At 54.9% G+C, this 25,554-nt stretch overlaps 1 protein-coding gene across 3 annotated transcripts in view; it reads right to left on the bottom strand.

Moving 5' to 3' along the window:
• Positions 1 to 1,442: 1,442 nt before the first annotated feature.
• Positions 1,443 to 25,554, bottom strand: part of RSPH10B (radial spoke head 10 homolog B) — a 42,807-nt gene continuing 18,695 nt past the window's right edge. For 2 of the 3 annotated variants that reach the window (XM_058680289.1, XM_058680291.1), the window contains 9 exons: positions 24,455 to 24,572; positions 23,325 to 23,404; positions 22,585 to 22,733; positions 20,044 to 20,151; positions 19,789 to 19,929; positions 9,011 to 9,136; positions 6,778 to 6,868; positions 3,962 to 4,157; positions 1,443 to 1,630 (listed from right to left, as the gene is read on the bottom strand). In XM_058680289.1, the coding sequence (XP_058536272.1) occupies positions 1,456 to 1,630; positions 3,962 to 4,157; positions 6,778 to 6,868; positions 9,011 to 9,136; positions 19,789 to 19,929; positions 20,044 to 20,151; positions 22,585 to 22,733; positions 23,325 to 23,404; positions 24,455 to 24,572 (1,184 nt within the window). In that variant the 3' untranslated portion in view covers positions 1,443 to 1,455. The remainder of the gene's footprint in view (positions 1,631 to 3,961; positions 4,158 to 6,777; positions 6,869 to 9,010; positions 9,137 to 19,788; positions 19,930 to 20,043; positions 20,152 to 22,584; positions 22,734 to 23,324; positions 23,405 to 24,454; positions 24,573 to 25,554) is intronic. The other variant, XM_058680290.1, reaches the window with a different exon arrangement.

Here is a 25,554-nt window from a genome sequence, read left to right as displayed (position 1 = left end):
CTCGCCTCTGCTCCTGGATGACCCGAGTGAAGCAATACTTGCTCTGAGGAATCAGATTTCTGCGCAGCCTGATGACTCCCCTGAGGTTTTTAGATTTTAAATATTTATGTGGAATTGACTCAAGGTAGTGGGGAATATCTCTATCATTCCATTTGGACATTATGTGAATATTTTACTGGAAAATAAGACTAATAAATTGTTACACTTTTTAACATTCTGGTCTGGCATCAGGTCTCTCCCCTGTTGCTCACCTGTAGGCCGGGCCTACCGGTCCCCGTGGTTTACAGCTGCCGAAGCTCCTCAGAGCTGGGGTCCCTTCCACAGTCAGGGGGCCCAAGTGGGGACCAGGAGGCACTTGCCCAGAACAACTGCCAGCTTTCATCTCCCCCAGAGCACACCCGTGCCAAGAACTCAGCAAAGGTGCCTGTTGGCCTCCACACAAAGCATTCAGCTTGCCAGCTGGTACCCCAGGGGCGCCCGGTCCCCGCAGGGCCTCTCGGGCATCCCCTCTGAGTCCCGGGAGGGCAGCGGGCAGGCCTGCTGTCTGCCGAGACAGCCTCTTGGCCCGGGGCTCCACAGGCAGCCGACGGCCCCACGCTGCATCGTGGTCTGTGACGTGGCCGAGATGGTGCTGGGCCCCTGGCGGGATCAGGGTTGGTCTCTGCTGGGCTGCGTTCTGGCTCCTGTCCATGTGGGTTCAGGGTTCTTGGTTCTCTGCCGCTCCGGGGTCTTCCTGTCACTTCTGTCACTGCAGCCATTTCCCCTGGGGTCGGAGCGCTATTCCTGCCCTCGGGTTCCTGGTTATTCGCCATCTTTGTGCGTGTACGTTCTGCTCTGTCTGCCTTCCGCTGCTCGCTGCTGTGGCCGTCAGAGCGGACTGCCCGGGACGCCCTCCCTGTGGCCTCAGCTTTAGCCTCGCTGTGGTTTGTGAGAGAGGTGAGCTTCTCTTCATCCGCCCTAATGCCCTGGGCTCGGGGCGTGCTGGGGGCCCCAGGGATGCTTCAGGCGCACAAACTCTGAGCTGCCCAGGACTGAAAGCCTCCCCTTGCCCACTCTGGCAGGCCTGCTGTGCGCCTCACCTTCCTGCCGCCCACAGGGGCTGCTGCGGGGACAGCGCTGGGAGCATCTGGGGCAGGGACGGGGAGGGCCAGAGCAGCCTCAGGAAAGGCTGGTGGCCTGCCCCCTCCCGCACATGTTCTGATCCACCTGAGCCATGTCCTCAGACTGTAAACTGAGTCACCAGCACATCCCTTGATGCTTTGGAAACATGTTTAATGAGAATTTACCATCCACTCATGTCGGTTTTCATTTAGCTCAATCTTTGGAACGCAGACACGTCTGTGTGGTCTGGCGGGGACGGGACGCCCCCCTGGAGCCCCAGGAGCAGGGCGGGCGGCTGGCGGGCAGTGGCGGGCAGTAGGTGGCAGCTGCCTGCTGCTCCAGCGCCGGCCGCCTTCACTTCTTCTTCCTCTTGCCCGGAATGGCCTTGCCGGCCTGGGGCGCAGCCGCGTCCTCCTTGGGGGGGCTGGGCGTCTGGCCTGTGGGCGGGGCGTCCACTGGCTCCTTGAGCACCACGATGCTGATCTCCTGGTCTTGTCTTTTGGCCTCTTCCTCTTGTAACAGGGACAGCCTAAAAAGCAAACAAACAAAGTACCTTTTTTTCCCGCCCACTTTTTAAAAATGTATTTGAAAGGTAGAGAGAGGTCTCCCTACCATGGGTTCCCTCCCCAAATGCCAGCAGCAAGCCAGGGCTGGGCCAGACGGGGAAGTCAGGAGTCTGGCGGCCCATCTGGGTCTCCCGCAGGGGTAGTGCGGGTGTGTGTGTGCAGGCAGCTGGGCCTGGGAGCAGGGCCGGGACTTGGAGCTGGGAGTTGGGGCTGGGGTGTGGCGCCCAGTCAGGCTGCGTGGTGTGTGCTGTAGGCGGAAGTCGTCCTGCCAAGCCACATAGCTCCAAGGGAAATGAGCTGCTTTACTTGGTCACAGCTTGGTAAGTGGCCTGGCCGAAGACCTCCCCATAAATTCCTAAGTGCGTCGTAGCGCGTGCTCCCAGGCAGAGCTTAGCCGCCTGCCTGGGCTTCTGAGGGGTTCCCCGTCTCCCCGCCTGCCTGGGCTTCTGAGGGGTTCCCGTCTCCCCGCCTGCCTGGGCTTCTGAGGGGTTCCCCGTCTCCCCGCCTGCCTGGGCTTCTGAGGGGTTCCCCGTCTCCCCGCCTGCCTGGGCTTCTGAGGGGTTCCCCATCTCCCCGGCTGCCTGGGCTTCTGAGGGGTTCCCGTCTCCCCTCCTGCCTGGGCTTCTGAGGGGTTCCCGTCTCCCCGCCTGCCTGGGCTTCTGAGGGGTTCCCCATCTCCCCGGCTGCCTGGGCTTCTGAGGGGTTCCCGTCTCCCCTCCTGCCTGGGCTTCTGAGGGGTTCCCGTCTCCCCGCCTGCCTGGGCTTCTGAGGGGTTCCCCGTCTCCCCGCCTGCCTGGGCTTCTGAGGGGTTCCCCGTCTCCCCACCTGCCTGGGCTTCTGAGGGGTTCCCGTCTCCCCTCCTGCCTGGGCTTCTGAGGGGTTCCCGTCTCCCCTCCTGCCTGGGCTTCTGAGGGGTTCCCGTCTCCCCGCCTGCCTGGGCTTCTGAGGGGTTCCCCGTCTCCCCGCCTGCCTGGGCTTCTGAGGGGTTCCCCGTCTCCCCGCCTGCCTGGGCTTCTGAGGGGTTCCCCGTCTCCCCGCCTGCCTGGGCTTCTGAGGGGTTCCCCGTCTCCCCGCCTGCCTGGGCTTCTGAGGGGTTCCCCGTCTCCCCGCCTGCCTGGGCTTCTGAGGGGTTCCCGTCTCCCCGCCTGCCTGGGCTTCTGAGGGGTTCCCGTCTCCCCGCCTGCCTGGGCTTCTGAGGGGTTCCCCGTCTCCCCGCCTGCCTGGGCTTCTGAGGGGTTCCCCGTCTCCCCGCCTGCCTGGGCTTCTGAGGGGTTCCCCGTCTCCCCGCCTGCCTGGGCTTCTGAGGGGTTCCCGTCTCCCTGCCTGCCTGGGCTTCTGAGGGGTTCCCCGTCTCCCCGCCTGCCTGGGCTTCTGAGGGGTTCCCCATCTCCCCGGCTTGCTTCATCCCACCACGGTCCCGGGCAAGGTTATGTCCACTTGCCAGAGGAGGCGGCCGAGGCACATGGAAGGAAGTGACATCACAGGCCTGGCATTGAACCAGCTGGCCTCAACTTATCCCTGTGCTGTCCCTACGTTCTCAGCCACCCATCACTTCCTGGAGCCTCCCTGTGCCCAAGTGAGCCCCAAGTTCTCAGGCATGAGGATGTGAGGGAAGAGTGTACAGCTCCTATGCCCAGGCAAAGGCCATAAGGCACCCTGCAGTCCTGACCCTGCCCTACAGTTGGCATGGGCCCCACAAGATTCACAGTGTGGGTGCCCACTGGCGCCTTGCTTTGGTGTGTGAAGGAGGCAGGCACACAGCCAGAGGGGTCTCCCGAGGCAGGGGGTGTCCAATGCTCCGGGGTTGGTGTTCACCTGCCTGGTGGTTGTTAGCTGTCTGCAGCTGACTCCCACCTGTCTCAGCCCAGAGGGGTCTCCCAAGGCAGGGGGTGTCCATTGCTCCGGGGTGTTCACCTGCCTCCAAGGCAGAACAGTCTGGTGGTTGTTAGCTGTCTGCACCTGTCTCAGCCACCTGTCTCAGCCCAGAGGCTGGGGTGGGGGTGATGCTGGAGGTACCAGCCCTCCCCAGGCGGCTCCTCTGGTAGCCACCCCGGGGACACTGTCCAGGCCCCTGCCGCAGCCTTCGTAGGACTAATCGCTGTGACATGCTGAGGGTCTTAGACCCGGAACTGGGAGCTAGTGGGCACCAGGTGCTGCCTGCCCCATCACTCGGATTAGCAGGCTCGCGGGGCCCAGCAGGAGCCAGGAACCACGGCTGCTGCACCGGACTCCCGTAGGAGCCCGCGGCCTGTGTGATGTCTGCAGCGGCCGTGGGCCTGGGGAGGGGTGCCTACTTGGCCTCCAGTGCCTCGTCCTCCATCCTCCTCTGCCGCGCCGCTGCCTCCTCCAGCAGCCGGTTCTCCTTCACCTTGTCCTTCAGCGTCTCTTCCCACTTGTAAGCCACGAAGAGGACGTTCACGAAGAACACGTACATGTTGTGGATCCACATGTTGAGTTTTTCATTCTCGAACCTGGGCTTCTCGTATTTCTCTGGAATGGAGTTTGGGGAGACCAAGCCTCAGGACAGGCCTGCAGCAGGTTTTGGGGTCCCCCTTCCGGGGCACCCTCTCCCCCTGCTGGGCTTCTCGGAGACTCTGAGCACTGAGGGGAGCCTGGAGCATCCTGCCTTGCTCACTCCCCCTCCCCCCAAACAGCTCCAATCTTCAGGGTTTTGCAAAGTAGAATGAAAATGTCCACAAATGAATGTTTTCCCACGTCGAGGAAGGACCCTTCTCTTGGCTCTTGTTTCCGTTAGCTCTGGATGGAGTAAGAAGGTGAGTGACCTGGGCCGTGTGGGTGGGAGAGGCAGGGGTGTTGCCTCTGAACAAGCTGTGACCCCCCACAGGTCCTCTGCCTTGCAGGAGCTACTGTGACAAGCCAGGAGGGAGGAGGAGGAGCCGTGGAGTGCTCACCTGCAGGGTCGCCAGGAGAGCCTGGGGCAGCGTGGGTGGCACTGCGTATGGAGGGGCCGAACAGCCAGGGGAGCGCTCGGCACACCTCCAGGGTGTGGCCAGTGTGAGGTCCCCTTCTGGTAGCTTTCCCGGGCGCTGGCACCTGCTTTCCCACCTCGTTCATGCGGTCAGCTCTGCAGTCTGTGAGGACGGCCTGGGATTAACCTGGCCTCCGTGCCTGGAGGTGACTGTCTCCTGTCCTCGCAGTTCCACTGGAATCCAAGCTGGTGTCCGTGGCTGGGCTTGGTGCGCCCAGGTTTGCATGCAGCCGTTAAGTCTGAGTTCTCAAGGCCTTTTTTTAGTTCAAGACGATGTTCCTGAAGGTTAGCTCTTCGTGTTTATTCTGTTCTGCAGCCCTAGTGCTCTCTTACAGGATTCCCCCTTTGTGTTAGGATTTCTTGTTCATCTTTTGTTACTTTTGAGTCTTTTTTTTTAATATTTATTTGAAGGGCAGTTAGAGAAAAGAGATCTTGCTTCAATCCCCCAGTGAACCCAATGGCCAAGACTGGGTCAGACTGAAGTCAGAAGCCAGGAGCTTCTTCAGGGTCTCCCGTTTGGGTCTAGGGACCCAAGCGGTTGAGCCACATTAGCGTGGGGTTGGCTCTTCTGAAGTGGAGCAGCCAGGCCTTGAACTGGCTCCAGTACGCGATGCTGGATGGGATGGACGTGACTCAGTGCCCATGTGGGATGCTGGTGTTCGCAAGGTGGAGGATTGGCCATTTGAGCCACTGCGCCAGGCGTGAGTGCAGGGTCCTATGGTGCTGAGACGCACTGCTGCTTCCCGTGCTGGGTCACAGTGGGGCAGCCGAGACTCCAGTGGCCCCCGGGGTGCCAGAACGGCCCGTGGAGGACTCGCTCACTGAACCACTGCACCGGCCCCGTGGCTTCTCATATTTTAAAGACTTGATATCAAGTCTTTAAAGAGAGGGAGGGAGAGAATGATCCTCCATCCACTGGGTACACTCCTCAGATGGCTACGGGACCCGGTACTCTACCCGGGTCTCGCACGTGGGTGGCGGGGACCCAAGGATTTGAAGCCAGGGCCATGAGGTCCTGGTATGAGATGGTGTGTCCTAACTGGCACATTACCCACTGCACCAAGCGCCTCCCCGTTTCTGACTCAGGGCAGCCCTGCCTCCTGTTTGTTATCTTCTCACCTGTTCTCTCGCCCGAGCATCCTTCCACTGTGTTCTGTGCCTTTGGGCTCACTTGGGCCGCCCCAGGTGACAGCTTCCCCGTGTTCTGGAGGCTTCTCTCTCTGGCACGCTTTCCCTCCCTCTAGGGGAGCCATTCTGCTGCTTACTCTGTTCAATGATGAGAATTTTATTTGGGATTTGATCACAAGTTTATAGAAAAATCTCCACCGACTGAAAGTTCTTCCTCTTGCCTGCCTTGTGTCTTTGTTGCTTTTCCTTGCCTTGTTACTTTGGGACTTGCTGGTCTAAGAAGAGCTTTCTCCAGCTGTAGTCTGGCCATGTCCTGGGAGCAGCACTCAAGCTGTTGCCACCGCAGGATGCTTAGTAGCAGCTTTGTTTGCTCTCGGGGTCAGCCGGAAGAGAGGACTTCGGGCTAGGGCAGCTCCTGGGCGGTCTGTGTTCAGCTCCCGGAGCTGGCTGGGGTCTGTGGACAGCTAGCCCCTTGGTTCCCCTTTGAGAGGAGCGTCCTCTTCCCCTGACGTCTGGTCCCGGGGCTGCAGCCAGGCGTGCTGCGGGCTGAGGTCACATCACGTGTCACACTCAGCCCTTGGATGAACTTCGGCTGTTTCTCATACTGCGCTCTAAATGAAAGCCTGGTGAATTAGCTCTGTTGATCATTTTATGTCCTTGGTTAGACGTGTAGAACATGGAAGGACAGATCCGAGAACCCACAATATAGCTTTCCGGGCCGGAGACAAGGGGACAAAGTAATGACCCTTAAGAGGGACTTTGGGGCCCACCTTTTGCCTGTGGCGAGGCTGTCTGAGGGAAGACCCGCGGCAGGGTCTGTCCTTCACTTAGTCAGAGTTTGCGGGCGTGAACTTGGGGCAGCCAGCAGGAGCGGAAGCAGCCGCCCCAGCCTCAAAGCGCGAGCAGGACTGTGGACGTGACGGTGTGTGTAACTCACAAGCACCGTGCGCAGACGTGTTGCAAATGTTAAAGTTGTGTCATGACAGTACTCACCGTTTTCAGGTACAAACGTTAGCCCCTTTACTGCAGGCTTAAAGTTCACTTTGGAAACTCTCTCATCGCTTAAAGACTTCCTGATCTTGGGCTTTTACAGAAAAAAAAGAATCATAAAGCAAAATAATTACTTTCACACCATTGTGGACTCAAACCAGTTTTCTATATGCTAAGTAATTAGGAAGGGAGGTCACTCACCTGGAGCTAATTTGACTATTTTTAATGCTTATAAATACTGAGTTCATACCAATAAGGAAATGAATAGCAGTGGTTACATCTACAAAAGTCTCCCCGTCTCCACTCCCTCCACAGGAACAGAACATTTAAAAACAGGCCCAGCACAGTAGCCAGGTGGCTGAAGTCCTCGCCTTGAACGCCCCGGGATCCCATATGGCACCAGTTCTAATCCCGGCAGCTCCACTTCCCATCCAGCTCCCTGCCTGTGGCCTGGGAAAGCAGTCGAGGACGGCCCAAAGCCTGCACCCACGGGGGAGACCCGCAAGAGGCTCCAGGCTCTTGTCTCTGGCTTGGCTCAGCTCCGGCTGTTGCAGCCACTTGGGGAATGAGTCAACGGACGGAAGATCTTCCTCTCTGGCTCTCCTCCTCTCTGTGTATCTGATTGCCCAATAAAAATAAATCATTTTTTTAAATCTTGAAATCTAGATCTCTTGGGAAAGCATTTCTTGCATAAATAAGTTATACATGGTTATTTGTAAATAAATTATACTTAAATTTAAATAAAAGGATGCCACCAAAAGCTTGTGGGACAATGCAGCTACAAGATTTTAGTACAAAAAAATTTGAAATCCACACAAAGAGAGATTTTAAAAACCTCAAGGAAGATGGGAGCCAGGACTTGGATTCCACTGTACTCTACATCAAAAGAAGCTTGTTTTTTCTTTTTTAATTTCTAAGATAATGTTTTTAATTTACATTCTAGTCAAAGGTTTAATGCCCCGCTCAGATAAGAGCCCAGCAAAGTCAAAAAGGCCACAGCTGAGCTGTGAACAGCCAGCAGGTTCGAGATGTTCAGTTTGGTGTATGAACTATAAAATAGTCACATGTGGTCCCGGCGCGATAGCATAGTGGTTAAAGTCCTCGCCTTGCACGCGCCGGGATCCCTTATGGGCGCTGGTTCTAATCCTGGTGGCCATGCTTCCCATCCAGCTCCCTGCCTGTGGGTGGCCTGGGAAAGCAGTCGAGGACGGCCCAAAGCCTTGGTACCCTGCACCTGCGTGGGAGATCCGGAAGAGCTCCTGGCTCCTGACTTCAGCTCAGCTCAGCCCTGTTCATTGTGGTCACTTGGGGAGTGAACCATCGGACGGAAGATCTTCCTCTCTGTCTCTCCTCCTCACTATATATATCTGCCTATCCAATAAAAATAAATAGATCTTAAAAAAAAATAGTCACACGCTCATTAAACCCTGTCAGCATGCAGTCCTCCATTTGGCAGATTTCAGTCTGACAGACACAGTACGGAGCAGCCCTCCTGCAGGCCCCCGCGTGAGGCAGGACCCGCGACACGTGTCTTCCTGTGGCTGCTCTCACCCAACGTTGCCGCCCTCCGGAAAGCTCGCTTTTAACTCCATTTTCCAGGAGACTTTTTGCAGTCACCTCGCTTGGGTAGCTCCAGGTCCCCCATGCCAGCTGCAAACCCTGCATTTCTGTCCCCGGCTTGAACTCACCCTTGAACGGGCGGCAACCACAGCCTTACACAGCCGGACCCCCAAGGCCCGTCCTCCCCTGCCCCATCCACAGCCTCTCCTCGCCCCAAACCTCATTCACCTTCTTCCCTCTTCAACCCTGGGCCCTTCAAGAGATCTCAGTCCAAGTCTCTACCACCTTGGGCCCGCACCGCCCCACAGCTTCCTTGCCAGTGTGCCAGCAGAGCAGCTGTCCTCCCAGCAGGCCAGGAATAAAAGCCTGTTTCAGGTCCCTGTCACGTCACTCAGACCTTATGAGAGTGGAGACACACAGCTGTGGCGGCAGTGCAAGCCCAGCCTCACTACTTCCTGCTCAAGTGGCCAGGGGCGCGGTGCCCTGCCGCAGGTAGTCTGGGACCGAGGTGCCCTGACCCGTGAGCGGCGCCCCCCTGTACACAGCTGCACACATCAGTGCCCTTGGCCCGGGGCCAGGCCACAGGAGAGTGGGCTCCGTGTGCTCGCCGCCAGGGCCCTATGCAGAGAAGGGGGTTCTGCCCCATGGCGTTTGGGACAGGGCTGTCAACACGGACCTCGGATTTCCATGGTCTGTTGCTTCCAGGCACGGATGCCAGCTTCCCAGAGGAGGACTTGCCACTGCCCGAGTGAGCAGCGTTGGACTCGTGGCTCGTGGCTGCACTTCGGCTTCTGTGGAGGCTCTAGACAGGGACAGAGACAAAGACGGAGTGTGTAGAAACCCGGCCAACCCCGTGCGATCTGCTGGGGTCTGGCTGAGTTAGAATGCGGTACTAACAAACTGTAGTCCTTGGTGGGCTTTTAAAAATATTTGAGAGGAAGGACTCGATATGGTAGCTCATTGCATGTGCTGGGATCCCATGTGGGTGCCAGTTTGTATCCCGGCGGCCCCACTTCCCATCCAGCTCCCTGCCTGTGGCCTGGGAAAGCAGTGGAGGATGGCCTAAAGCCTTGGGACCCTGCATCCACATAAGAGACCCGGAAGAGGCTCTAGGCTCCTGGCTTCAGATCAGTGCAGCTCTGGCCGTTGCACTCACTTGGGGAGTGAATCAAAGGACAGAAGATCTTCCTCTCTGTCTCTCCTCCTCTCGGTATATCTGACTTTGTAATAAAACACACATATATTTGAGAAGGATCTTCAGGGTCACCATCCTGGAGGCTTTCTGACTGGCACAGGTGCAGACCGCTGAGTACAGTGGCTCCCTGGGGAGGAGATGCTCTCGGGGCTCCCAGGACCACCCCACCCTGGAGGAAGAAGCAAGGCACAGAGCAGCCCAGACCACACCAGGTAACAGTACCTGCTGGTATACCTGGGTCAGGTCTGGGGACAAACCAGAACACCCACTGACAGATCTGAGAACCAGGGCAGGGGGAGCCAGTTCACATAAGGGCAGGACAGCAATCAGGCTGGGCTGGGATAGGCTGCAGCACCACCAGCAGGAGCTAGGCCAGGCTGCACAATAAGATTATGGAAATCATTCCAGCCTGGGGTCCGCGGGAGTCAGGTGCATGACTCCCAGAGGCGGGGGAATCTGACAGGGCCTGGGTCATCTGGCTCAGGCCCTGCGGACTGCCAGTGAGATGGGTGTTAGGTTCGTGAGCCCCGGGGCTGAGCGATCCGGCACGGCCTGGAACGCCTGGCCCAGGTCCTTGGGCTCACCTGCAAGAACATGTCCTACTTAGTGAAAAAGGCAGAGCAGGACACAGACCCTGATGTCAGAGCACACGGCAGCTCATTTGGTACCATAGCAGAAGGAGAACAGAGCAAACGGGACAACTACCCCAAACAAACGATGACAGCAAAAAACCTCGGTGAATGGAGACTCGAGGCTTACTATGTCAGCCAATGGACATTGGGAGGGTGGCATCATCCTTGGCTCGGCGAGACTGACAGCACTTCAGAACTGTCCAAACCATTTGGGCAGAACCCTCAGAACATGGACACATTGGGACCCTGGGTTGCTATGAGGTGGCAGTTGCTCATCCCTGGGTACTGGGTACTGGGTACTGGGTGGGTACTGGGTACTGGGTACTGCGTACTGGGTACTGGGTACTGGGTGGGTACTGGGTACTGGGCACTGGGAAGGTACTGGGTACTGGGTGGGTACTGGGTACTGGGTACTGGGTACTGAAAAGCTGTGTGTGGCTTCCCCCTTTGTGTCTTTACTTCCACCAGAAACAACAAGAAAAAAACAGCAAATTTGGAAACAGTGAGTTCACCCAATGTTCCCTAAACCTCGATCCTTCCCACCCTGATCAACCATGTAATCATTATAATGAAATAAAATAAAATCTTTGTGAGGAAGGCATACATGCACACCCACGCAGAGAGGGAGAGAGGGAAACGATCCATTCCTAGCCATCCATCCATGGTTAGGATCCAAACTGGGAGCCAGGAACTTAGTGTGGGTAGCAGGAGCCAGACGACGAGCCGTGCCAGGGCTGTGCACTAGCGGGAAGTTCGAGGTGGGCAGAAACCCAGGCCCTGCAGTGTGGGACACAGGTGTCTGTGAAGTGCCAGGCAGGTGCACACCCAGGACATATCCCACCGCCCAGGCTTCCTGTCTGACGAGTTTTGACACATCGTTCATGACTGGCCTTTGTAGGAGTTTGCGTGCTGGACGCACGTGGCACGCACCTTTTCTTGCGTGGATTCCTTTACTCAGCACAACCGCAGTGCGGCCCATTCAGGCGAGGTGTTGGAGTCTCTTCTTGCTGAGTCACACTCCATGGTGGAGGCGCATGCCTGGCTTGTCTGGGTAGCTGTCTGTGACTGTCGGGCTTGTGTTCATGACCCAGGACATGGTCTGTCTCAGCCTTCCTATACACTGGGGCTGCCAGCCTGGATTCTGCCGCTGTGGTCAGTAGCTCGAGCTGGGGAACAGCTCAGCTGTCAATCTCCTGTGTGCTTATGGGGCTTCTGTCTGCTACTACAGTGTCTGTCCCAGCTTCCATGCTATTCTTTGGCTCTAAAGCCAGTCCCTTGTAGGTGTCATTTAGTTAGATCAGTTTTTTTTTTTTTTAACTTGTTTTGCCAAACACCGCTTTGGGGGGCAGTTCTTACTTTTGGTTGTCACATGTAATTGAACACACCAGCGTGTGGCTCAATACGCGTAGTGAGGGTTTCAGAGACACTTGAATGCTTCCAGCTGTTCAGCGGCGGCTAGTGCCCTGGGTTACAGCCCGTGGTCAGTTCCTGGCACAGGCTCCCAAGCCCGCTGCTGCAGGTGCCTGGTGATCAGCACTGAGGCTCAGGCAGCCGGGCTCCTGTCGCCGTGTGGCAGGCCGGAAGGGTGTCCCCCACTCCCCAGGCACTGCGGGCTGAACCAGCAGCTGGAAGCAGTTTTTCTCTTGAAGAGATCCATGAAAAATGGGGATTATGAGAAAACTATATGTGGATTTCAAAGGTTTTCTGGCACCAAAACAAGTTCTAGTACCCACACACTGTGTTATATTCAAATCAGGGTAAATACATTTACATGTCCTCAGACATGTGTAACTTTTTGCAGTGAAAACCTTCAAAATCCTTTCTTCCCTCCCTCACCACCCACAAATGTACAGTATTTTGTCCCAGTCTCTGGCCTCCCTGCTGCGCGGTGGGCAACCCTGGCCCTCCTATCCAGGGAACCGTAACACAGGCCTCCCTTGTGGCCGCCCAGCTCTGCCGGCCTCCCCGCTACTCCATGAGGAAGGAGGTCAGGGGCACACGTCCCTCTGTCCTGGTTACGGATGGATTTCCATTCCGTCCACCTTATCACGAACAACAGGGCAGCATCCTTTCTTGTGGTGGGACAGTGGTTTCTTGCGTGCTCTGTTTTCTTTCTTTCTTCCTTTCTTTTCTTTCTTCCTGGGAAATTCAGATCTAGAGAAGAGACAAAGATCTTTCATCCACTGATTCACTCTCCAGGCAGCCGCAATGTTCAGAGCTGAGACAATCCGGAGCCAGGAGCCTCTTCCTGGTCTCCCACATGGGTACAGGGTCCCAAGGCTTTACCAGGCCACAAACAGGGAGCTGGAAGTGGAGCAGTTGGGACCAACACCCATATGGGATCCCAGTGCATGCATAGTGAGAACTTTAGCCACTAGGCTACCGCACCAGGCCCTTGTGTGCATTTTTATTGGAAAGTCAGTTATGCACAGAGGATAGAGACAGAGAGGAAGAATTTCCATCCGATGATTCACTCCCCAAGTGGCTGCAATAGCAGGAACTGAGCCAATCCGAAGCCAGGATCCAGCAGCCTCTTCCAGGTCTCCCACTGCAGGTGCAGACTTTGGGCTGTCCTCGACTGCTTTCCCAGGTAACAAACAGGGAGCTGGGTGGGAAGTGGGGCTACCGGGATTAGAACAGCGCCCTAATGGGATCCCAGCAGATGCAAGGCGAGGACTTTAGCTGCCAGGCCACTGCGCCGGAGTTGTGTGCTTCACTTTCTTTACCCGGTCATCAGCTGGTGGGCAGTTCGTTTCCACTGCTGACCACAATGCACAGGGCTCTCGCATCCAGCCAGTGTCCCTTCTTTAGAAACACCCTCTGTGAGATGCTGTATCATGCTGCAGGCCCAGTCTTTGTTTGCTGGGAGCACTTTGGAACTCGTCTGCAATGGCGGCACTAACGGACACGCTGACCAACAGTGCACCGAGTCCCTTCTTCTCTCCACGCACTTACCAACCCTGCTTTTGCTGATAGCTTTTTTTTTTCCCAGTAAGGAGACACAGATTTTTAAAATTTATTTCTTTTTATTGGAAAGGCAGATATACAGCGAGAAGGAGACAAAGATCTCCCATCCACTGGTTCATTCCCCAAGCAGCCACAATGGCCGGAGCTGCGCCGATCCGAAGCCAGGTGTCAGGAGCCTCTTCCGGATCTCCCACGTGGCTGCAGGGTCCCCAGGCTTTGGGCCGTCCTCGACTGCTTTCCCAGGACAGGCAGGGAGCTGGACGGGAAGTGGGGCAGCTGGGATAAAGGATGCCGGTACCACATGCAGAGGCTTAGCTTACTGCGCTTCTGCACCGTGGCCAAGACCATTGCTTTGAAGTGGTATAATGCCCTCTGCTTGGCTCTCAAGTTCACGGCTGCTCTGGCTATTTAGAGGTTTGGGGTTTGTTTGTTTGTTTGGGTTTTGTTGTTGTTGTTGTTGTTTTGCTTTACGGTTTCATAAAAAAGTATAATATTGTTTTGTTCAATTTGTGAAGAATGTTGCATTTTGATAGGAATTGCTTGAAATCTCTCTTGGCTGTGTGGATGTCTTTCTTGCGTCACGGACACGCTCCGTTTCTCTGGTTCCTTGAGCGTTTCCAGCCCTCCCGATGGACCCTGGGCGCTCCGTCCTGCGCTCCCAGCAAGGAGACTGGGGCAGGTCTTGGCAGGGCTCATGCTGCTGCTGGGACAGCTCAGCCCCCACCAGAGCAGTGGGCTTTCAGGCCTGGCTCTGCTTCCAACACCACCTTCCTACTAATAAACAGCGTGGAGTGGGCAGGCCACCCAGATGGGAGGTTCAGGTTGTGGTCCAAGCCCTGGCTTCAGGCTGGACCACCCCTGGCTGTTGTTGGCACTGGAACAGTACATCAAGGTGATAGGAGATTCCCTCTCTGCCTTCCAAATAAAATAAAAACAAGCTTCAAGGCTGTTCAAAGAAATGGGATTGTTGGGGCTGCTGCAATGGCTCAATGGCTAATCCTTCCCTTGCAAGCACCAGCATCCAATATGGGCACTGGATCCTGTCCAGCTGCTCCACTTCCATCCAGCTCCCTGCTTGTGGCCTCGGACAGCAGTAGAGGACGGCCTAAAGCCTAGGGACCCTGCACCCAGGTGGGAGACCCCAAGGAGGCTCCAGGCTCCTGGCTTTGGATTGGCTCAGCTCCAGCTACTGCAGCCACTTGGGGAGTGAACCAGCAGATAGAAGATCTTTCTCTGATCTTCTTCTCTCTGTATATCTGCCTTTCCAAGGAAAATAAATAAATCTTTTTTAAAAAGTGGGTTGTTTTTGTCGTGGTTACTGTTCCCAGGTGTTCGCGGCTGATGCGTGACAGTGCCACTGACATGCGTCATTCCAGACTTTGGTTCGGGCATTCATCGTCTTAGTACTTCCGAATTTTGTGTAGGGGAGACAAGGTCATTTGTAGCAGTGACAACCAGACTTCCTTCTTCCCGATCTGGGTGCTCCTAACCCCTTACTTCACTTCTTGCCTGATGACTCCGGGCGGGGCGAAGCTGGCAGCTGCTGGCTTGTTGCAGGTAGCCTCCAGTGTGCTGAAGCATGCAGGCAGCACACTGTCCTGGTGAGCTCTCTCCTGAAGGGATGCTGAAGGGTATCCGGTGGGTTTCCTACACCTGCTGAGATGGGTCTGGGGCATCACTCGCCTGACACACATCACCATGTGTGTCATACCACGCTGGAGTGAATCCCACTGGGTCATGACAGATGATGGTTATAAATGTATTCTTGGATTCAGCTTGCCAGTGTGCCGGAGTTTTGCACATTCTTTTTTATGTGTTTATTTGTTTATTGGAAAGACCAAGAGGGAGAAACATCAAAAGAGAGCTTTCATTCCCGGTTCACTCCTAAATGGCCACGTGGCGAGAGCTGCTGGGCCGGGCTGGGGCTAGAAGCCGGGCACTACATTTGGGTCTCCCACAGAGGTAGCAGGGCTCACGCAGCGGCTGCCTCCCCTGCTGCTTTCCTGGGCACATTAGCAGGGAGCTCGTTTGGAAGTGGAACAGCCGGAACTTGAATCCATGCTCACAAGTAGTATCTTACGTCACTATGCTGAGCCCCTTCACACACTTCTTAAAGATTTATTCTTTTATTTTTATTAGAAAGTCAGATATACAAAGAGGAGGAGAGACAGAAAAGAAGATATTCTGTGCTGATTCACTCCCCAAGTGAGTGCAATGGCCAGAGCTGTGCTGATCTGAAGCCAGGAACCTGGAGCCTCTTCTGGGTCTCCCATGTGGGTGCAGGGTTCCAAGGCTTTGGGCCGTCCTCCACTGCTTTCCCAGGCCACAAGCAGGGAGCAGGATGGGAAGTGGAGCAGCCGGGATTAGAACTGGTGCCCATTGGGATCCTGGTGCATGCAAGGCAAGGACTTTAGCAGCTAGGCTGATACACCGCGCCCCACTTCACACATTTTCAAAAGACAGGGCTGGTGCCATGGTATAGTAGATTAACCCTCTGCCTGCAGCACTGGCACCTTTCCCCGCAAAGGGCAGGAGTTCAAGTCTGGGCCATTCCACTTTTTTTCCCCTGGCCATTCCATTTCCAATCTAGCTCCTAGTAATGGCCTGGGAATAAAGCAGAGGATGGGCCAAGAGCTCAGGCACCTGTACCTTCTTGGGAGACCCAGAAGAAGCTCCTGGCTCCTGGCTTAGACTGCCCAGTTTTGGGTGCCTGAGTAATCCACAGACGGAAGATCTGTCTTCTTGCCTCTGAAATAGATCTTGAAAATTAAAGGAGTGATACAAGACTTACTATGTTTGTTTATCTTAAAGGCAGAGTGACAGAAATGGGAGCTCTCCTCTCTGCTGGCTCAATTCCCCAGATGGCTACAAAGGCCACAGCTGGACAAGGCCAGCAGCGGGAGTCAGGAGCACCACCCGCCCGCCCCCACAGTGGAGGGGGGGCGTCAGGAGCACCACCCGCCCGCCCCCACAGCGGAGAGGGGGAGTCAGGAGCACCACCCGCCCGCCCCCACAGCGGAGAGGCCATGTCCCTGGGCCACCTGCTGCTGCCTTCCCTCATGCGTCAGTGGGATGCGGGACAGCGTGTGAGGTGGCTGGACTTGAACTGGCACTCCGTTCAGGGATGCCAGAATCACAAGAGGCGGCTTGAGCTGCACTGCCACAGCGCGGCCCCACAGGCCACTATCCTGCCCAGGGTTTCTGCATCCACGTTCGTTGAGGACGCTGACTTGCCGCTCTCCTGATCTGGGTTGGCGCTGATATCCGGGTACTGATGGCCATACAGAATTTGGAATCACCCTCTCCTCTGCTGCTCTTTGCACTAACTTAAGTAAAGGTGGAATTAATTCTTGAAATGTTGGATAGAATTCAGTTGTACAACCTTGTGGTCTCTTCCTGATAGGGAACATTTTGTTATTGATTCAATCTCATTGTTGCCATCCCAATTTTATTATTTTGTTTCTTTTCATTTGAAAGGCAAAGAGAAGGAGAGAAAGAGACCTGCCATCTATCAGTTTATTTCCCCAAATGGCTACAGTGGCCAGACCCAGGCTGGTCCAGAGTCAGGAGCTTTTCTGGATCTCCCACATGGGTGCAGGGTCCCAAGGATTTGGGCTGTCTTCCACTGCCTTCCCAGGCCATAAGCAGGGAGCTAAATCGGAACTGCAGCAGCCAGGACTCAAGCCAGCGCCTATACGGGATTCTAGTACTGCTGCCAGAAGCTTAACCTACTACACCACGGCACCAGCTCCCAGATGTTCCATTTCACGATTCAGTCTTGATAAGGTATATGTGTCCAGAAGTTTGTTCATTGCTCATTACCAAATGTATCAGTTTATACTGTTTGTAATTATCTCTACCAATCCTCTGTATTTCTTATTTGAAAGGAAGAGGGGGAGAAAAGGTATCTTCCAACTGCTGGCTTTCTCCCCAAGTGGCCATTAACAGCCGAATGAAGGAGACAGAGTTCTATTCGGGTCTCCCACATGGCTGGCAGGGACCCAAGTGCCCAAGCCATCCTCGGCTGCTTTCTCAGACACAGTAGCAGGGAGCTGGATCAGAAGTGGGGCAGCTAGGGCTCCAACTGGTACTTATGTGGGATGCTGGCATTGCATACAGCAGCTTCACCTGCTATGCCGTGATTCTAGCCACACAATCCTTTCTGTTGCCATGAATGCCATTTGTAATGTCTCTCTCTTCTTGCATGTTCCCTCATGACTGAAATCAGCAACAAGCGTGTGGAGGAGCCAGCACTGTGGCACAGAAGGCTAATCTTCTGCCCACAGTGCTGATACACCATATGGGTGCAGGTTTGTGTCCTGAGCAGAGCTCCAGTTCCAATCCAGCTCCCTTGCTATGGCCTGGGAAAGCAACAGAGGGTAGGGTAATTATTCGGGCCTCTGTACCCGTGTGGGATTCCCAAAGGAACTCATGGCTCCTGGCTTCAGACTGGTCCAGGTCCAGCCATTGTGGCTATCTGGGGAGTGAACCAGCAGGTGGAAAATATCTCTCTCTCTCTCCTTCTCTCTGGAAATCTGCTGTTCCAACAAAAATGAAATAAACCTTTTTAAAAAAGATTTATTTATTTTTACTGCAAAGTCAGATATATATATATATATATATATATATATATATATATATATAGAGAGAGAGAGAGAGAGAGAGAGAGAGAGAGAGAGAGAGAAAGGAGAGACAGAGAGAAATATCTTCCATCTGATGGTTCACTCCTCAAGTGACTGCAACGGCTGGTGCTGCACCGATCCGAAGCCAGGAGCTCTTCCGGGTCTCCCACTGCAGGTGCAGGGTCCCAAGGCTTTGGGTCATCCTCGACTGCTTTCCCAGGCCACAGGCAGGGAGCTGGACGGGAAGTGGAGCTGCTGGGATTAGAACCGGTGCCCATATGGCATCCTGGTGCATGCAAGGTGAGGACTAACTGCTGGGCTACTTTGCTGGGCCCTGTAATTGTTGTTTTATGCTAGTTTAAGTGGTAAATTTTTTTCAGCTCTGTGTCTCCTCTCTGTATATCTGCCTTGCCAATAAAAATAAATAAATCTTTAAAAAAATATATAAGCATAGTGAACACACCCTCTTTTCCTGTGCATGTTCTACTGAACAGGAGCAAACTACTGAGCTTAGGAGATAACACTTGCTTGAATTCCATACACTGGCCCTGGGAAAGGCAGAGGGAGTTACTGTTATGATATGGTAGCAAATGGGGCTGGCGCTGTGGCATAAAAGGATAAGCCTCCACCTGTGGTGCCGACATCCCATATGGACACCAGTTCGAGCCCAACTGCTCCACTTCTGATCCAGCTCTTTGCTAATGCCTCTTGGAAAGCAGCAGAGAATGGCCCAAGAGCTTGGGCCTCTGTTGCCCTTGTGGGAGATTTGGCTTCAGCCTGGCCCAGCTCTCGGCTGGCTGAGCCCACTGTGGCCAGCGAAGCCCGGAGGTCGCAGCACCATCTCTGCCTCTCAGAGTCTCGCTGAGTGGTGCAGCCCGGCCATCAGCCAGGCCGCAGGTGACCGTGCCTACAGGCCCATTGATCCCCAACTTGCCATGAGCCGTGTCCTCGCTGTCCCCACCTCCTGCTCTCCTGGGGGTCCCCGACTGAACTGCGTGGCACTCAGCTCCGGGCTGCCACCTTCTCTCCCACTGGCTGAAACTGCCCTTGCTATTCTGATGCAGCTGCCAACAAGAACAAGGCTTTTGAGAGCAAAGGTGGGATGTTAGGGTCCCCTAGTTCTGTATTCACAGAGATCTGAGCCCCGTGAACCCGGCAGGATGGATGGATGGACGGTGCTCAGTTCCTGTGGCTGGGCTGGCCCCTTCATCACTCGGCAGGATGCAGCCAATCTTTCTGCCGGTCTCTAGCACCTGGTCCCCTCTCTACAGCGCATGCACACCCGGGTCATTAGAACTCTTAGGGATGTCATCAGAGAGGCGTCCCGACCCGGCTGGACCCCGACCAGGCTCTCGGGTGACTTGGCAGAGCTGCCAGCCAAGTGCTAACCTGGAGGTGGCCGGTCTGGCTGCCCTGGTGGGCAGTGAGGTGCTGAAAGGGAGCATGAGGGGGTCGGCTTCCCCAGAGGGGACACTCCTCAGACCAAGGCAGGTGGGCTCTCGTGGGGGTGCCTTTGGCTGGGTGGTTCAGGGAACCCCTGAGCCTGTCTCACACCCCCAAATGTTGGGACTCAGGCAAGCTCACTTGCTGGGAACTCACTAAAAACTGCTTTTCTCCAGTTCTCCCAGAGTTTGGGCCTGTGAGGAGCCACTGACCCCAGGCCTGCTCTGTCCAAGTCTCAGGGAGTCCCCTGGTGTCTGCGCTCGGGGCCTCCTGCACACGTGGGACTGCTCCTTGCCGCATGGATGTGGGACCAGCCTTTGTGGTCACGAATGCCCCAGGTGCACACCCCAACAGTCTGGGTACAGTCCAGGGGCCTCCAGCATGCCAGCAGCTACTCTAACTTGCGCTGTGACACCTCCCACTCCTGTGGCTAGTCTACGTTTTCCTAACTGCAAAAACAAACAAACAAAACCACTTCTTTCAAAATCTGGGGTGGAGGTTGGAGCGAGTCCTTAAACACCAAAGCCCCACACAGGGTCTGCCCATTCCTCAGTGAAGGCAGCCTCCCGCTCGGTGGTCCCAAAACATCCTTTACCTGATTCACGGGCGGCTGAAGAGTTCCCTCGTCGTCCCCACACACGTCGTCGTAGGAGACGAAGTAGGATTTAGTCGTCTGCTCCGACACACAGGTCAACGCGAAGCTCAGTAGAGCTTCAAAGAATTCCAGGAAAACCAGCTGGAACATGAAGGGACACTGACGCAGCTGCTTGCTAGTCGCCGTTCAGCCCCAGGGCGGCAGGGCGCGGTGGCTGCAGGCTGCGGCGTGCGCCCAGGGACCGTCTTTACAAACCTCGAGCTCCAAGTTGCTGTCAATCCCGTCAGAGATGAAGGGGTTATCTTCCACCAGCACCTCCACAAACCGCGTGGCTGACAGCTCCTTAGTTATCATCCGGAAGTCCTGTGGGACAAAAGGCCAGCTGAGCCTTCACTGCCTCTCATAGCAGACAGCCCATCTTTCCCTGTCCAGAATGTACCAGAAAGGAACATCTTAAAAACCGGTAGCTTGGAAAAGCATCCTGGATTGTCGCTCAGGAGACCCTCATCCTCTCAGCCCTAGGTGAGAGCTGAAGTGAGGCAGGAGGTGCTCCCAGGGGAAGATGCCAGCGGGGCACTGCAGGCTACCAGGTGTCCCAGCGAGAGACTCCACGGAGTTCAGGTGTCCAGGGCAGCCCCACCGCACTGCAGCGTGGCCGGGAGTGGCCTACGGGACAGATGGACACACACACAGCACAAAGCCTTGGGATCCTACACCTATGTGGGAGACCTGGAACAATCTCCTGGCTCCTGGCTTTGGATCAGCTCAGCTCCGGCCCATGTGGCCATTCAGGGAGTGAACCATAGATGGAAGATCTTTCTGTCTCTTCTCTCTATAAATCTGCCATTCCTATAAAAATAAATCTTCAACAAAATAGAAAACAAAATGTCAGACTTACAACGACACCTCAATAATCATGTTAAATGCAAATGGTCTAAGCTTACTGATTCAATGTTGATAAATACTAGTAGGAGGCCAAGTGATATAATCACCCTAGAAAATAAAATTTGTCAGTTTTTTTTTTTTTTTTTTTTTTTACAAATTAAACCTCTGAGCATACCAATGCCATGGGCCAGCAAACGCAGTGCTAGGCATTTCATCCCAGGGATGGAAACTACATCCTCGGAGAAGTCCATTCATGACTGTTCATCACCCTCATTCAGTAAAAATGCGAGCAAAGCAACACCAACAGATGACAGACGAACAATGAAATGCCATTCAGCAACACGGGTTCTCCTCGAAACAGTTATGCTGAATAAAAGAAGCTACATCCAAAGGAAAGGAAAGGAACGGAGCTGGAGAGAGGAGCTGCCGAGGGCCCACAACAACACCTGGGCTCGCTCACACAGTGATTCGGAGCAGAGAAACGCGGGTGAACTTCACGAAGCTTGAGATGAGCTTGAAAAGGTCACAGAAAATACTGTGAAAATGTATGCATAGATTTCAACTTTTTTCTTGCACAAACGCAAACTTGTAATTGTTTTTCCACAAACTTTTTGAGGTACTCTCATAAACAGTGGGAGAAATTTTCAAACCTGATAAAAGAACATCAATCCAGTGACTGGAGGTAATAGGTCCAACTGAAGGGACTCAGACTGGCCCAAGGAGGAGACCAGCTGGTCATCAAACTAAATGAAAGACCACAGCAGATTCAAACCCTCAAACCCATCAAACTGTACAAAGCCAGACGTTAGCAATAAAGCTTCAAAAGGCAGCCAAGGTCCTCGCTGACTCCAAAACCACCAGCAACCCTACTGCGCCAAAGGGGACACGTGGGATTTGACACCACAGGAGGTGCCCACATCCAGCTGGGGCGGTCACTTGGCAGGAAACATTGGATCCGATCAGGCCCCCAATCCCTACCTCTTCCAGGAAGGGACGGGCGGGGGGAACACAGGATGAAAGCACCACCAAGAGGATACAGACACTCAGCCCCGGCATGGCTGACCTCCTGAGCCTACGGGGACCAGTTTCTTCAGAAATAAACAGCCGTGAAGAAACAGGGACAGTGAAGAAGCCAGTAGCGAACATTCCATCCCCCAAATCCTGCCTGGCTGAGGAACAACACAACTGTCTCTGTCTGACACTGGGTCACTCCCAGCTTGACGTGCGTGGCACTCTATTTCAGTCTTACCATTTCTATTTCCACAAGTTCCAGGAACCAAGCTACCCAGCAGTGTAGACAGCACTGTTTTCCAATCAAAAATAACCTTTAGGAGTCACCTGCTGGGCCTGGCGCGGTAGCCTAGCAGCTAAATCCTCAACTTGCATGCACCGGGATCCCACATGGGGACTGGTTCTAATCCTGGCTGCTCCACTTCCCATTCAGCTTCCTGCCTGTGGCCTGGGAAAGCAGTCGAGCAAGGCCCAAAGCCTTGGGACCCCATGTGAGAGACCCGGAGGAGGCTCTTGGCTGTAGATGGGCTCAGCCCTGGCCATTGCAGCCACTTGTGAAATGAATCAACACATGGAATATCTTTCTCTCTGTCCTCCTGTCTGTATATCCGACTTTCCAATAAAAATAAATAAATTTTTAAAAAAGAAGGCACCTACTGGACTTTGTCACCCTCCCCATAGGCAGGGTCCATGCCCTGCCCCCACGCACAGGTGCAGGGGGCAGGTGGCCCCTAGCTGTGTTCCTCCCGCCAATACATACCTCCCAAATTGCCATCCTCTGCCACCAGACCCGGTCAGCATGCACGGGCCGTGCAAACACGTCCCGTCCTTCACCTCACATTGTGCATGCGCTAGGCAGGCTCACTCGGACAGGCCGCCCTCAGACGCAGGCGAGCTCACCTTCAACATCCAGAGGAAGTGCCTCATGGTCATGGTTGGCTCATGTGGTAGGCTGCCACTGGGTCTGCAGTAGGCCATGTAGATCTCCCAGCACTTGTCAATGTAATTCATGGAATACAGTGTTCGCTGCTGCTCGCTGAACAAGTTGCCTGAAAGCCAGACATTCATAGAGGATCACAGAATTCAAACTCTGACACATGATGATGGCAGGTCCACGCTATGGCCCACGTGTGGCCTCTGACAGGAGAGCAGGTCCACGCTGAGGCCCGCGTGTGGCCTCTGACACACAACAGCAGGTCCACACCATGGCCCACATGTGGTCTCTGACAGGACAGCAGGTCCACGCCATGGCCCACGTGTGGTCTCGGACACACAATAGCAGGTCCACGCCATGGCCCACGTGTGGTCTCGGACACACAATAGCAGGTCCACGCCATGGCCCACGTGTGGTCTCTGACACACAACAGCAGGTCCACGCCATGGCCCACGTGTGGCCTGACAGGACAGCAGGTCCACGATGTGGCCTGCGTGTGGCCTGACAGGAGAGCAGGCCCACGCCATGGCCTACGTGTGGTCTCTGACACACAACAGCAGGTCCACGCCATGGCCCATGTGTGGCCTGACAGGACAGCAGGTCCACGCCATGGCCCACGTGTGGCCTGACAGGACAGCAGGTCCACGCTGTGGCCCGTGTGTGGCCTGACAGGACGGCAGGTCCAAGCTGTGGCCCGCATGCTTACCTCTGACCTGGCAGGCGTTGGGGTGGATGTTTTCAGTCATCAGCCGGGAGAAGCACAAGCAGAGAGATGGGCTTCTGTCCCTGCAAGTCAGACAGCAGCCTCACCCCTGCTGGAGATGGGGAGGTAGCCCCCCTCTCCTGCAGCTCAGACAGCGGCCTCACCCCTGCTGGAGACAGGGAGGTAGCCCCCCTCTCCTGCAGCTCAGACAGCGGCCTCACCCCTGCTGGAGACAGGGAGGTAGCCCCCCTCTCCTGCAGCTCAGACAGCGGCCTCACCCCTGCTGGGCTGCAGAGGGAGCTCCCCCCTCCCTGGTCGTGGCCTACAGCCACCTTCCTCTCATACACAGCGTGCCCAGGAGCACAGTCGACAAGCCTGGCGGCCAGCATGTAAATGAGGTGATTGAGGTGGGAATATCACTAGGACAAAATGCTGTACCCCCAGGAGGCCCCTACCAGGGCCTAGGCAGGAGGGCATGTGGCCTCCAGGGCATCCATCGCCACACCTGCAGTGTGATCACGAGACCACATCCCCAAACGGACAGTTACAGTGTAACTGTCCAATAGCTCCCATCAGAAAGAAAGGGTAAGGATCCAAGAAACTGTCGCAGATGGGCAAGGACATGACAGCAAAGCAGTGTGCGAGACCCCGGGCTGGACGTGCGGTCCACAGGGAACCCCAGGGCAGACCCCAGCAAAGAGTGCTAAAGGCACTCCAGTGCTCAGTCCAGACACACGCCCCGCGGCCGCGTGAGATGCTACAATTAGGACAACTGCGGTGAATGAACTCTGGACCAGTTTGGCAACGCTTCTGTGAACCCAAAAAGTATTCTCAAAATCCATTTCTTTGAGAAAAATATGTATCATTTTTGCTCCAAGAAAAGCAGGGAATTCTGACCTAAGGAGAAAGAGCTGATAGAAAGACATTTCTGATTAAGAACCCCTTGGCCAAGAGCCACGGGCAGTGCGCAGGGTTTTCCAAGCGCTAACCCAGGCTAACGTTTGTGGAGAAGGAGAAGTTCTGCTTGCTTCTGACAGGTGCAGCCATGGCGACTGCAGCCAAGAGCCCGCCCTCCCACGGTGCAGGTGGGGGGGTTAGCCATCCCTGCTCCCGGGCCTGGCACAACAGCTCACTGGTATTCTGCGTGGTGGATGTGGTAAGCCAGCTGCAACAGGTAGCTCAGGAAGGTCCTTAAAAGGATAGTTCTAAATGGAGAATGGATTTCTTCAAATGGTATGTCATCATTGTTGGCTGTAAAGAAAAACATCGGAGAAGAAGCCGAGGATTTTCTAGAACCTTATTTGTTCCTGCTACACAGTTAAAAAAAAAAAAACAACCTGAGTATCAGAGTGCTTACTTCTAGAGAACATGCCAAATATTAAGAAATTTTGAGACTTTCTGTTCTGCTTGCCAGAATTTAGATGAAAAGTCTAAACCTTAACATTCATGACTTTGTCAAACTGCTGCCTACAATGCTTGCACCTCATATGGGTGCCAGTTCAAGTCCCAGCTGCTCCAGTTCTGATCCAGCTCCCTGCACATATGCCTGGGAAAACAGTAGAGGATGGCCCAAGTGCTTGGGCCCCTGCTCTCCCGTGGGAGACCTGTAGAAGCTCCAGCCTCAACCAGCCCAGGCCATCGTGGTCACTTCGGGGAGAAAACCAATGGAGGAAAAGTGCTGTCTCATCTTTTGTCTCTAACTCTGCTTTTCAACTAATAAATCAATTTTGAGATGAGACGTATTGTTTTACTTGGAAGGCAGCGTTACAGCGGAGGAAGGGAGGCCGGACAGGCACGTCTCCCATTGGCTGGATCACTCCCCAGTTGACCTCAACAACTAGCGCTGGGTCAGTCCAAAGCCAGGAACGTCTTCCGGGTCTCCCACGTGGGTGCAGGAGCCCAAGCCCTGAGCCATCCTCTACTGCTTTCCCAGGCACATTAGCAGGGAACTGGATCAGAACTGGAGCAGCGGGGACTCAAACTGGCTGACATCAGAGATGGTGGCTTAACCCACCATACCACAAAGCAGGCCCCCCAAATTGTGACATCTATTACGTGGACTTTCTGACTTAAGAACCACACCAGTCCCAGGACTGCCTGCAGCCCATTCCAGATTGCTCCGAACCCTCCCCGCTGCTCCTCGCATCTGCCTGACAACTCTGCTTTTCCGCTGCAGATCCAGGGTGTGTGAGCAAACGCTTCCATCAAGGACCACATGCTATATTCAAGGGAG

Source organism: Ochotona princeps, chromosome 24 (genome assembly GCF_030435755.1).
Source record: "Ochotona princeps isolate mOchPri1 chromosome 24, mOchPri1.hap1, whole genome shotgun sequence".
NCBI lineage: Eukaryota > Metazoa > Chordata > Mammalia > Lagomorpha > Ochotonidae > Ochotona > Ochotona princeps.
The sequence above is the reverse complement of the archived record's forward strand: the minus strand, read 5'-3'. Positions and strand labels throughout refer to the sequence as shown.